General features: G+C 36.4%; 1 protein-coding gene across 1 annotated transcript in view; it reads right to left on the bottom strand.

Moving 5' to 3' along the window:
- OCA2 (OCA2 melanosomal transmembrane protein) overlaps positions 1–14,576 on the bottom strand; it is a 481,450-nt gene that overhangs the window by 205,168 nt on the left and 261,706 nt on the right. Inside the window, exon 16 of the mRNA XM_049614148.1 lies at positions 584–643. Within this exon, the coding sequence (XP_049470105.1) occupies positions 584–643 (60 nt within the window). The remainder of the gene's footprint in view (positions 1–583; positions 644–14,576) is intronic.

The raw sequence follows: 14,576 nt of genomic DNA, 5'->3' as shown, positions 1-14,576 counted from the left end.
ATCACAGTTGCCATTGATAAATCACACACACTGAGGATCTGATGGTAGGACATATGAGACTCAGAAGAGACCACAAGGCTGCCAGTCCTTCCTCTCACACAGAAGACAAAAGCAGACCCAGGTGTGCAAACAGGACCAGCATGGGCTTTCCTTGCTATTATCAGGAGCCTCTGCTGGGTCTACAAGAAACTAAGGAGAATGATTCCCAGCCACACCCAAGCCAACCAGTACCTAGGGAAGGGAGCAGGGTGGCTCCATTCTCTGTGGCAGCATATATTAGTTACACTGACCTGAGCTCCTGGCAGAGGACTGGGGCTGTGCATTTTTACTCACTTATTAAGACTGGTTTCTCAATTGTTCTCCTTCTTAGACAGGTTTTAACTAAAGGCTCATAGCAAAATTGCAGGCCTCTATAATTATACATTCTTTGGAAAAAGTCTCCCTTCATCTCTAGGCTGCACAGGACAAAAAGGATTCTCTGCTATATTTTTTACATAGTCTGTGACCTATTCTTACCAGATTTTTTTTTACAAAATCAAAGTAACAGAGGCTGGGACACATTCTATTATAATATTTAATGTACCTTTATTAGCAAAGCAGTCTGTTCTCCAACATATTCTATTAAGTGGAGATGTGCCAGTGCCTAGAAGAAATGGATATATAATGAAAATCAGTTTAAAACTAAGAATATATGCAAATTTTTTAAATATGTCTTTAAAATGAAAACACATGAACATAAGGCAGGTCCTAGCTCTCGTTTCTTATAAAGGATTATACTCAAATACACAGTCTATAAATAATTTACTATCAGATACGAGCACTGATGATTCACTGAGAAGAATGCACTATACCACAGGCAGGAATTTTCATTGATTTGTGTTACTGTCCACATTAAATTTAAATTTGAATGGAATGGCATCTTTTTAGTATCAGTGTATAGGAGCACTGTTCAATTGTACATAATGAAATGCTGCTCATATAGAAGGTCTTTCAAGTAAGTTACATTTCAAATTTCTTTTTGAAGTTCAACATCACAGATGAATCAAAGAAAATGCATGGTTTTTATAACTGTCAAAGAAAGGAAGAACAGATATATTTAACTGAAGCATGTAACTATTTTCTCAGTACTAGACAGATTGAGAAAATTGAGTCCAAGCAGGAAAGATTAGACGAAGGAGATGTAAGCTCAGGAGGCGTTCTGCTCAGGCTGTTGCCTTCACCACAGCCAGGGAAGGGATGCACTGCTGACCACAATGGATCCCAGACAGGAAGCACTTGTAAGGAACGAGATGTGGGTGTGACACAGCTGCCTTGCACTTCTCAAATGTGGCTTTTTCACTGTGATGTCACCATGCTGAATGACTATGAATATTGAAAACATCAGCTTGACCATGTTTGAACGCAAGTTTACAACTTCCCCATCCATATGTAGAGTTGTTTGTTAGCCTTCCTTTTAAAGTTGTGGAACCCAAATGTTGGGTTTTCAATCACAATTTTAAGACAAGTGTGCTATTAAATCAACTAAATCATAAGGATAAATCTATTTAGATAAATCTGTTCATAAATGAGTCAGCATTGTTGACATTAGGCACCAAATAATTCCTTGTCATAGGGCTGTACTGTGCATTGTAGGATGTTTACCATCCCTGGCTTCCACTCCCCAATATGACAACCAAAACTGTCTCCAGGCAGTGCCAGTGTTGTCACAAAATCACCCCCTGATAAGAATCACTGATTTATAATAATCCATAAATAAAACATTTTTTTAATTTGAAAAACACAGTTAAATGTAGTAACATCCTTTATTTCATTCTATACTACTAACTAAAGGAAAAGTCAGAGGTCTAAGCCAGATTAAAACTTCTTGCTAGATATCAAATACAGATGGTTATATATGTGTGTATACATACATACAAACATACATACATACACATACACAGTATTATGTGCACACCTTGATGTGTGCCTATAAACAACTATCTATTTATATATTTAGTGCCATATAATTATCCCAAATATCAAGGTCCATGGTATAGAGTGTAAGACAACATAAAGGAAAATCTTCAAAATACTTAAACATTATATCTAATAACTCAGTTCAAAGTAACTGATCTCTTAATTGAAAAAAAGAAAGTCAAATACAAATATCTAATAAGAACTTTATAAATGGCAAATGAAATAAATATGTAATACTTTACCAAGCTCTTCAGACTGGATAATATATAGTGTTCTATTTTCAATTCACTGACCTTTTCTTTGGTCATATTCATTGTTACTGAACCCAAAACTTTTTTTAATGAAGTATTATATTTTTAAATTCTGACCTTTGTGTTTGCTTCTATTTTATAATTTCTGTTACTGTCTTAATGATTCCTATCTTTTCATTCATTTCAAATTCATTTTTCTTTACCTCATTAAGTATGTTGTAATAGCTACTTCAAATTCTTTGGTCATTTCAACATCTGGATCATGTCTGGATTAAAATCTATTTATTGCCTTTTTCCCTGAGAATTTATTGCATTTTCCTCATTCTTTGTATTTTGAGTCCTTTAGCATCATCTCCTGGATATTGTCAAAGATAAGATATGCAGATTCTGGGTCCTGTTATAATCTTCTGGACATCGTCCTTTTCTTTCTTGCCTTTTTTCTTTTCTGTTAGAAGTTAGGTTCAGAACACAATTTCTGTCTCACTTTCCAGGGGTAGTGGTTCAAATTCATATTTTCCATGATAATTTTGGTCTCTCTCACATATGCAGAGTTCAGCACTTGTAGACTCATGTAGATGGTTCAAGTTTCAGCTGAGTCCTTTAAACCTTGCTATGTTGATTTGTGCCTGTACAGCATATATGTCATTGAATTGTTAGAGACTTGTATGAATGGTTGTAATCTCAGACAGTCCTCTAGGCCTACACTAGGCTGGTTTGGGTCTGTATCACACATGCATTGTTCAGAACTGTACATGTTCATGCATGGAATTGGGGGTGTGGAATTCCCTGGCTCTCTCTTCTGAGATTCCCTGATTCCCAGCCCACAGGTACTACTTTCCCTGGCTCCTCTGGGTGGAAAGATGCAGATACTATGGCTAGGAATTTATGCCACCATGCCATGCCATGACTAAGGCCTTCCTGTCCTGGAGGGAAATCTAGGAGGCAGAAAAATAGGAAAATCACCCCAAGGGGGTCACTTTTCCAAGTATTAACTCCCTTCCACAATTCACCTGGTTTTGTCTATTGTTCAGAGTCCATCAATACTTGGTTTTTATATTTTTTCCAGCGTTTCAGTTGTAATCAGAGAGAGGAATAACCTTTAATAGGTTTGTACCCCCAAAGAACAAGAATACAATATTCTTTCTTATTATGTAACTCAGTTAAAATACTCTTCCTTCAGCTAACTTTTAGATTTAAAAATAGATTAAATGTGCTATTTCTCCTCTTCCAAATCCTCTCTAATTGATCTACATACCCATTATACCCTGGTACCTGGGCAGGGGCATAGCTAGACCCTGTGTCCACCCTGGAGCCCACTGCTGAGCTAGGAAGGACAGCATGAGTCACACAGCAACTCTGAATAAAGTGATAAGGATGCAAATCAACCTGAATCCTGCCAGAATTTGAAAGGAAATGTTTGATAGTCCCATGACCATCAATTGTACCAAGGTGGAAGCACAAGTCTGTCAATATTCAAGAGGTCAAATAGAAAACCATGTGCTCTTTGGAGTCTTTTTCTCAGATGCCCTCTGATCTACCTTTCCCTGCTGGTTTTCCCTTTTCATGATATCTCATCTTATTTTAAAATCATCTCCATCAAAATCTAACCTCATCGAAAAAAAGAAAAACAAACACCCTAAATTTGGAAACCTGTAAAATATATTTGAAAGTTCTGATATGTTTAACAGCTGACACATTCAGCTATTTTCACAAACATTTGGAATACATTAAATGGGAATTATTTTAACTGAACTTAAATTACAGCACTATTTTTAGAGAATGTCATAGCTAGGTTAGAAACAGATTACTGAAACCGAGAAAGAGCCCATTATAAATCCTTTTTGCTACAAATATCCAAAAATGAAAATGTCTGTATGTCCATTTTCCCCAGAATTATGTATGTATCCTCCCAGTGAACTCACTAACAATTTTATTTATAAGATAGCACTTCTTTATAGACTCAGCTATAAGAGAAAGCACCACTTAAATGACCCTCCTGTTCAGGTGCCTAGCAGTAAAGCTAGATGACCACTCTCATTATCTAAAAATAAACTTCTTCTGGGGAGCCTGGGGAGCTTAGTCAGTTAAGCATCTGACTCTTGATTTCAGCTTAGGTCATGATCTCATGGTTTGTGAGATCAAGCCCTACATAAGGCCCATGCCATTAGCATGGAGCCTGCTTAGAATTCTCTCTCCCCCTTTCTCTGCCCTTCTACTGCTTGTTCTCTCTCTTTCTCCACTCTTCCCCTTACCTGCTCATATGCTCTCTCTCTCACAAAATAAATAAACATTTAAAAATAAATAAATAAATAAATAAATAAACAAACAAACTTCTTATGTTGTTCCCTCACACTGGAATTAAAGATCCATTAAAGGCATTTATAATTTAAAAACTAATCTTATTTTTATATTCCATGGAAGAGACATATTAAAAGAGACTTGAATAATTATTGAAAAATACTAAATTAAAGGAATAAGATTAAATAAAAAAATTTTATTGAGTGTTTTAGGTAGTAATAGTGTTGCGTTTTCATTTGCTTAGTTTTATTTTTTAAGGGGGTGGTTTCTATATTTGTTATTTTTCCCCAAGGCAAGAATGAGCCATTGGTATTTTTGAACTTGTAATCTGAATATATTGGTAGTCACTCTCTGCCCCTTAGGTGTAAGCAACTGTGCTCTCTGCCAGCACCCCTCAAAATTAATTTTTCCAGTGAATGAAAATTCTTTTACTCATTCACATTATTACTTCTCATTTGATCTTAACATTTCTTAAGACAGTTGAGAATATAAGGAACATATGATTTTTTTATTCTAAATTTATGTATTTAAATTCAAGCTAATTGATATACAGTGTAGCATTGGTTTCAGGAGAAGAATCCAGTGATTTATCACTTACATATAACACCCAGTGCTCATCCCAACAAGTGCCCTCCTTAATGCTCATCATCCATTTAGCCCATCCCCCCACCCACCTCCCCTCCAGAAACTCCTACTTTGTTCTCTGTATTTAAGAGTCTCTTATGGTTTTCCTCCTTCTCTGTTTTTAAGGAACGTATGACTTTTATGTTATAAACTTCAGGGTTTATAAATAAATGTAATTTATTTCAAAAAGTAACTTATATACAAGAAAATGATGGATAGCCAAGGAGAACTTGGAATGCCTTGCAGTGAAAACTGATATGGAACTTGGCATGAGTTATTAACTATTAACATAAAATTATTACATTAAACCTACAAATTAGAGCTTTTTTCCCACTTATTATTAGCACTATTATTATTTTCAGTGACACAGTCTTGGCATAGCTAAAGATGTCCCATTGACAAAGACACAAATAAATGTAGATGCATGCGAAGACTTTCCAAACATCCTGTACATCCAAAGAAGGAAACGGACACAAAGCATAAATGTGCTTGCAAGGATAACTCATCGCTTAGGAACCAGGAAATCACCAAAGCTTTCTAATATGGCCTAAAAATAGCAAATATTTTCTCTTTCTTCTCATTTTAAGATTCTGATAAAAATAGCCTCACAAGAAGCTTTCTTAGATTAATCCATCTGAGAACCACTCCACATAGCATAGCACCTGTGACAATTACTGTGAATGACTGTTATATCTACAGACATGTGGTTTGACTTATAAACATAAGTATTTTATAAATGCAAAATCCTCATAAAGCAATATTTCACATTGCCTAGTCTCATTCATTCCATTATTGGTTTGACAAATATTTATTGAATGCTTGATATGTGCCAAGCACTGTTAGGCAGCTAGCAGCCTGCTTAGGTGGAGCACCCAGGTAGAAGTGACAAGTACAAATACACATTCACCTAACAAGAAGGCGATTGGGTCTGGGTTCAGTGAACAAGTGAATGTATGATGGAAAATAATGTGTAAGTGGCAGCTACAGCCTGACCATTCATGTTTAATAAGCTGTGGTTGAGGCTCTGGATTATATTCCAAGTGCAACGAGGACAAAACACTGCTATGAAAACTCCAAATATTATTGTTTTTGACAAACATTCTAAGAAAATGAATAGTGTTTGCAGCAGTACAGAAGGGTATATCCTGCTCAAAAGTGTTCCCAGAAAGATCCAAAAAGAATTTGAAGGCTAACTTTTCAATACCACAGGGCAAAAGTGGAAACAGTGTCTCCTTCAAGATTCTCAAACTAAAACCTACTACCTGAGAAGTCAATAAACCTAATTAATGTCTCTCAAATCCCTAAAACATCCACTTCTTGTTTTATTCTTATGATTATAAAGATAGGTTTAATTATTTCTTTTTAATGTTTAAGCCAATAACTAAGAGAATACAAATATTGTCTATAGCTTCAAAACACTTGGTAAAATAGATACAAAGAAATTTTAACAATATACTTCATCAATAAATGGGAAAAGGAAATACCAAGGAAATATAACAAATATCAAATACAGGACATAACAGTGAGTAGTTTAAAATTAGATCCAAATGTATGTTCTTTACTGGAAACCAACTAAAAACAAAATGACAGAGATTAAAAATAAATAAATGAGCAATTTCAGGAGACTTCCATACAAAACAGAATGATATTCTTTCTACCTGGTCATCTACTTCTTTCTAACTGCTCATCTCTATTAAGCACAACTATAAATCATGGAAATAAATCAAGAGACGACCAAAGGAGAATTCTTACAGGTGGTAATAGGAAAAACAAACTGCTTTGCTTTCAGGACAGGAAGAATGATCAGCACTAGGGTATCAGGACATGACAGGAAGAACAATCAGCACCAGGGTATCATCCATCTCCCAAAACCAACATTCTTTGACCCTCCCCCCCCAACATAGCAAGAAAAGGGAGTCAAGTGGGCTTGCTCCTCCCCTGGGTGGAATGGGATCCCTCTGACAATACCAGGTGATTATGGTTCCCCTGGCAAGGAAGATCAATAGAGCCTGCCAACAAAGGTGGCCAGGGAAGTTGTTCCTCCCCTGCTGAGAAATACCTGGTAGGCATGCAGATCCTGCAGAAAGATGCCACTACAACACAGATGGGGGATCTCAGTCCTCTTTAATACCAGGCCTGAGACCCTCTTCCCTGCCAATAAATATCTAGGATAGCTATGGGACACTGGTAGAGGTATCCTGTCACACTGCATGGCTCAAGAAATGTTCTGAGGCTCCCACAGGAAGGGGGATCCCATCATAATGAACACCCACTTGGGAGGCCTCTTCATTCCTCTAGGCCTGAGATTCCTCTTCCCCAACAAAGAGAAACCCAGGCAGCCCAACCTGGGGAAATCCCTTCCACCCTCTCAGGAAACACCAGCAGGGATGAGGGGGAACCCCAGTGCACCAAATAAATAGATCAAAGTAGCACTACAAGGTTTCTGAAAATTAAACTGTCATTGGAACCATAGACCACAGGCCAGAACCTGAGGGCTAAACTTAAAACAGGATGACTGCCTGCTGAAATAAAAGATTTAGGGTTGACTCAGAGTACCCTAAGATAATGGATACAATACCCAAGATACAACCAAAATTTAGCTGTCGTATCAGAAACAAACAAATAAACATAGCTTGAATGACAAAGGACAATCAGTTGATAACAACACGGAGATAAATCAGATGTTGGAATATCTGAAAAGGATTTTAAAGCAGTCAGTATATAATGTCCCAATAATCAATTACAAATTCTCTTGACTTTTTTTTAAATAGAAAACCAGAATGAAGAAATAGAGGGTTTTTTTTTAAGGGACAAAATGGAAATTATAAAACTAAAAAAAAATACAGTAGCATAAATATTTTTAAAAATTCTTAGTATGGGCTCAAGATAAAGTGGAGATGACAGAAGAAAGATTCAGGGAGTTCTAATATTCATGTCATTGGAGTGCAAGGAGAGAATGAGCATAGAGTGGAAAAAGTACTTTATGAAATAAGGCTGAAATTTCCCCAAATTTGGCAAAGAGATACACACCAAGGCACATCATAAACTTCTAAAAACTAAAGACAAAAAAAAAAAATACTGAAAGCACCCAGACAATTCTATATATTACCTATAAGGGAACATCAATTTTAATGGTAGAAAATTTTCAAGGGATTAAAGAAAATAACTGTCAATTATACATTCTATATCCAGTGAAACTCTTCTTCAGGAATGAAAAGGAAATAATGACACTTTCAAATGAGAAAAACTAAAAGAATTTACTAGACATACCATTAAATACTGCCTAAAAGAAGCTTTTCAAACACAAAGTAAATTATTTAAAAAATTACTCTGCGGTATCAGGAAAGAAAGAGAACAACATAAAGGGTAGAAATATATGCGCATACAATAGACTATACTTTTCCTCATGAGTTTTATAAATCACATTTTATAATTAAAACAAAAATTATAATATTATCTGATACTCAAGATAATGGTATTTAAACACATGGGGTAGGTTAAAGGAATCTCAATGGAAATGAGGTTTTCACACTTTATTCAAAATGGTAAATGATAATACCAGCAAGTTCCAATAAGTCACAGATGTATATTGAAATCCTCAGAACAACCACTCAAAAACCATACGAAGAGATATACTCAAATATACTATAAATAAATCAAGATATAACCCAAAACAGTTTAAGGAAATCAAAGAAAGAGAAACACAAAAACTAGAAACAGAAAATAAATAATCTAAGTGGCAGTTTTAAGTCTTGATTTAAGTAGATTTTAAAAATAACCCAACCACATACTACTTGCAAGAAACTCATTTCTAAGTAAATAATATGGGAAGATTTAAAGAATGACAGGAAAAGATATATCTCACACAAAAATTTAAGTAATTATATTAATAGCAACTAGACTTAAGAACAAAGGAAATTAGTAGAGACCAAGAAGGTCATTAAATAATGATAAATGTATCACTGCACTGGGAAGACATGACAATCCTAAATGTGTACACAGATAACAATAAAACAGCAACAACAACAAAAAACTGGTAGAGCTAAAAGAAAAAAAAATAGACAAGTCCATGTGTATAGTTGGGAATTCAACAACCCCCTCTCTGCATATTATAGAACTACTAGATATAAAAATCATTGAAGGTATAGAAAAACTGAACAACACTGGACCAAAAAGATTTTATTCACATATATGGAACATTCCACCCAATAATAGAATACATCTTTTTTTTTCAAGTTCTCATAGAAGATTTGCCATGAGACTATATTCTGGGTCATAAAACAAATTTCAACAAATGTAAGAGAATGGAAATTATTCAGAGTATGTTCTCCAACCATCATGATGGAATAAAATAGAAATCAGTAACAGACAGACAATAGAAAGATCTCTAAAACATATGAAGACTAAAGAACACACTTCTAAATAATTAATGGGTCAATGAAGAAGCCTCAAAGTAAAGTTTAAAATACATAGAGACAAATGGTAATAAAAACACCACATATGAAAATACATAGGATACTGTTAAAGTAGAACTGAGAGGAAATCTTGTAGCACTAAATGTTAACATTGGAAAGGAGGAAAACTTTAAAATAAATAATCTAAATTCCTACTTCAGAAAAACTAGTAAAAAGGAGCAAAAGACAGGCAATTGAAGCAGAAAGGAGGAAATAATAAAGATCAGAGCAAAAATCAATAAAATTTAATAGGAACACAACAGAGAAAAACAGTAGTAGGGAGGGGAAGTCTTTCTTCAGGAAAAATCAATAAAATTGACAAACTTAAAACAAGACTGACAAATATACAAATAAATATATACAAATCACACATATCAGGAGATAAATATAGAGTTTTGCTACAGATATTACACCCATTTAAAAAAATAGTAAAAGAATACTATCAACAACTTTATGTCCACAAATTCAATAACAAAGAAGAAATGAACCAATTCCTCATGAAACACAAAATATCAAAACTTAACTTAGATACAATATATAATCTTAATATCTCTTTAACCTTTAAAAAAGTCAACTTCATAATTTAAAATCTCAAAAAAAAAAATCTCCAAGCTCAGACGGCTTCACTGGAGAATTCCACCACACCATAAGTCTTCTTAAGGAAGACTTAGCACCAATTCTATACAAGCTTTTCCAGAAAATAAAATAAGAGGAGAGCCTTGGGGCACCTGGGCTCAGTCAATTAAACGTTAGACTTCAGCTCAGGTCATGAGCTAATGGTTCATGAGTTTAAGCTCCGCGTTGGGCTCTGTGCTGACAGCTCAGAGCCTGGATCCAGCTTCAGATTCTGTGTCTCCCTCCCTCTCTGCCTTTCCCCCACTGGCTCTCTGTCTCTCCCTCTCTCAAAAGTAAATAAACATTAAAAAAAAAAAAAAGAGGAAAGCTTTCCCAACTCATTTTATGAAGCCCAAATGAGACAAAGATAGTATAAAAAATAAAACTACATATCAATGTATCTCATAACCTTAGACCCAAAAATCCTCAACAAAATGTTACCAAATTGAATTCACAAATGTGTGAAAAATTATACACCATAACCGAGTAGGATTTCTTCCAAGTATGTGACTGGTTTAAAATTTGAAAATATATCTAAAATCTAAAATGTAATCATATTAATAAGTTAAGAAAAATCATATGATTTTCCTCTGAAGCCTCTAGAAGTAAAACCCTGAGTTTATACTTCCTCTGAAAACTCTTGCCGACACTGAGTTCAGACTTCTGGTATCCACAACTGCAAGAGAATCAATCACTGCTGTTTAGTTTGTGATTAGCTTGAAAATCAATACAGATAAAAATTTCCCCTCCCTTCCTGCAAGGCTTCAACCAGCCCCATTATTTACTGACTACAGAATTTTCTCTCCAATGTTGGTTTCTCACCCAGTTCCTTTGATAAGTAACTCCTATTACAGCAAATGAAGAGTGTTACACCAGAATCCATTACTCAGGTACACTGGTCGTCTGCTCAAGGTTTAGCTGCGCCACCCGCTGCAACCCCAAACTCTGCAAAGTTGGGGTGACATCCTACATCATGCAGTATATGCTTTAAACAAATGAATAATATATATGTCCCTATATCCTGCATACCCACTAGAAAGCATGAGTGCAAGAACCAAAGGGTAGAGACGGGAGGGACCCTCTTGCTACCATACTCCATAACCTAGTCAATGAATTCATTGTCTCTATAATATTGAGCTTAGCCAATGTAACTAACAGGGAGCATAATGAAGGTGCTGTTATGTTGGAAATGGAGAGCGTCCCATGACCTTTTGGGCTCATATTCTATAAGCATTAAGCAGACAAGAGTAGTCCCTCTACTATCTAGGATGACCAATCCCAATTATCAGAGGGAGCTGGGTTTCTTTTCCTTCATAGAGAACTGTCCAGAGGAGAACCGTCCAGAAATGGGGCATTCACCTACATGCTTCCTTGCATTCTGTCAATCCTAATCCATGGACACCCAGGCACTCCAGTGAAGACATGACCACCAAGGACTCAGATCCTATTGGAATGAAGGTTTGGGTCACCTCCAACAATGAATAAAATCCACGTAGCTGAAATGGTGGCAGGGTAAGGCAAAGATGTTAGAAAAGGAAGTTGGTTAACAATCCAGACTTCATGTCAGCTATAGAAGCTGGGACTGAAGCAGATATGTGTTATGGTATTTCACTGCTTCTTCTCCCACTCCTGCCCTTTATTCTCCATTGCCATATATGAAGAGCACTAGAGTAGCTAAAAATTAGGTTTCAGGTATAACTGAATCAGCATTACACCCCATACTACACAGATGATGGGATATTATGCAACTCTTGTATTGGGGTTGGGTGATTTTCTCCTGGAGTAGGATAAAAATAACAGGCACAAGTGGAGGATTGAACTGTGACAGCCCACATTTGCCCCCATCCTGCTTTCAGCCTTTTTTTTTGGCTCTGTGCTCCTGGAAGCTGTGTGGCTCTGTGCTCCTAGAAGCTGTACTCAGTCAATCTCTCCTATCTTCTGGTGTTGTGTGGGTCTGGCTAATGGAACACACTGGCAGAATTTGACAGGTGGGAGGAACAGGGTGAGGGTATTTAATCTCCTGGCTCTTCCTGGCCCACTGCAATCTGCTATAATCCAGGGTTCAGCAGTCTTCTCCAGAGCTGCAGCTCCCAGCTCTCCCCTTACCCCTTTGGGCCATACAGTCATGACTTTTTTTCTTATCCAGTGCAGAACTTCAACACACCTGTTCTTTTCCCAAACCCTTGACCTTCAAGTACATAGTTTCTTGCTGAGACCCTGCCTAGTAAGGGGAGTCAAAAAGAGTCACCCAGTCCTCAAAAATGCTCTTTACAGAGCTGTTTCAGGTGGGGAAAAAAAGTAGAAATAATCAAAATACCAACTTAACGGGGAATCTGAGTATAGCATAGTCATACATTGTAACATTGTATATTCTTTAAATGATATAGCAATACATTTACCTTGTAAAGAGTTTAGAAGAGGTTATTAAAGAATATGTATAATTGCGATGTGGGACTTTTTAAGTTATGCATAAAATGATTCTAAATTTAGGAGTGCCTGGGTGGCTCAGTCTGTTGAGCGTCCAACTTCGGCTCAGGTCATCATCTCACAGTTGGTGGGTTCGAGTCCGGCATCAGGCTCTGTGCTGACCACTTGCTCAGAGCCTGGAGCGTGCTTCGGATTCTGTGTCTCCTCTCTCTGCCCCTCCCCCACTCATGCTTTGTCTCACTCTGTTTCTCAAAAATAAATAAATGTAAAAAAATTTTTTTAATGATTCTAAATTTATTTTTAAATGATTCTAATTTTGTTTTAAAACTAAACATAGATAAAATAGGCTATATAGTAAAATACTGATGGTTCTCAATGGTGCTTAAGGCGAAGGTATTTTTTCCTTTTTAACTAAATTTTCTAATTTTAATAAGTTTGAGCAGTACCCTTTTTGATAAAGTTAAAATTATGAAATTTGAGTTAAAAAAACTACTGAGTGTTTTAAACACTTAAGGAAAGCATTTTCATAATCATATTTTTTGTTCTATGTATAGAAGTTAAGGCCCTAGCAAAGATGATTCTCCAAGAGAATCAAACACAGCAGGTAGATGAGGAAATAGGGAAAGTTTTATCTTGCTTGGCTGGGATTTCAACAGGCCACATACATGCCACTGTGAGAACAACATGTACAACTGAAAGTTAATAAATAATTTTTAAAAAATGAACAAGGAAACCTGTATATCCAACATTAAGTAACCTTCTCAGGAGATTTTAAAAGTTGCATTTTTCATTTTGAAATCATTTTAATGGCAATAATCTTAAAGTAATGTAAAATAGTTCACTGTCCACATAAGTATCTCATAATTTAACAAGATGCAAAAGAAAATCATAATTAGAGCATACATTTACAATCTATGTTACTTAATTGTCAATAATGTCTAAAACCAAATTTTAGTACACATAATTCCTTCTGCAAACCCATTGTTGATAACATACAGAAATTATTATAGGAGAAAGGAAAGCAATATAAGGCTAAGTAATTAAATTTTAAAAATCCAATCATTTATTTGGCAGAGAAACTCAGCTATAATGGATTAGGTCTATGACACACATATGTCTTGCTAACAGCAAAAATCAATAACCACTGCCTTGTAGGATTTGGACCTTTGAAGATAAGGTCCTCTTGCAGGCTCACTAGAACTCAACTCCAAGTTTACATTCTGGGGTGATGACAAGTCCCTCTACTGGCTGCACCATTGAAAGGAGAGGGAGGCTAAGGAGAAACTATTTGGGCCCCACTCAATGCTGCAAAGAAAGTCTACTGCCTTGGCACCTTGTTTATACAGAGGAATACCAATCTAGCATTTGGCCAAGAGAAGAAAAGAAGAGGAGTGCCCACAGAAAGCAGGGAGGTGGAAGGAACACTCACCTAAAGCTCAGCCAAGGGTGGGACAGCTTGGACACTGCATTTAGACCAAAGTCAGCACCACAACCACCAGACTAGACAATATTTCAGATTTGGAGCAGTGGGAGGAATAGAATACCAGGACATGTTTCCCTCACCCAAAGGGAACTGGGGACTTGCTAAAGTTAAGTTGGCTTTGGGACCAGAAAAGTTGTGCTCTGTAAACAGTCCCCTAAGAGAAACTGCAAATGGTGGTACAGGTTCCTCCCAAATGAACATACAAATCCTGGATATAAAACCCAGTGCAGAAGCTGAATGTGGCTGTTTAGTCCACTCAAACCTTCTACCTTGGGGTGGCACTGGCAGCCTCGTGAGGCTGAGGACACAAGACTTACAGTGAGTTCTGCCCAATGACTGAGGGGTATAGGAGGGGCAAAAATCTGTCTGGAGCTGCCCACTGAGAGCCACTGTGCCTGGAGGGGTCCCAGGGAGTGCTATTTGATGTGTCTGGTATCTAAATTTTATTCATAAAATGAAAAGATTCAA

The sequence above is a fragment of the Panthera uncia genome (genome assembly GCF_023721935.1).
Source record: "Panthera uncia isolate 11264 chromosome B3 unlocalized genomic scaffold, Puncia_PCG_1.0 HiC_scaffold_1, whole genome shotgun sequence".
Taxonomy (NCBI): domain Eukaryota; kingdom Metazoa; phylum Chordata; class Mammalia; order Carnivora; family Felidae; genus Panthera; species Panthera uncia.
This window is presented reverse-complemented; position numbering and strand designations above follow the sequence as displayed.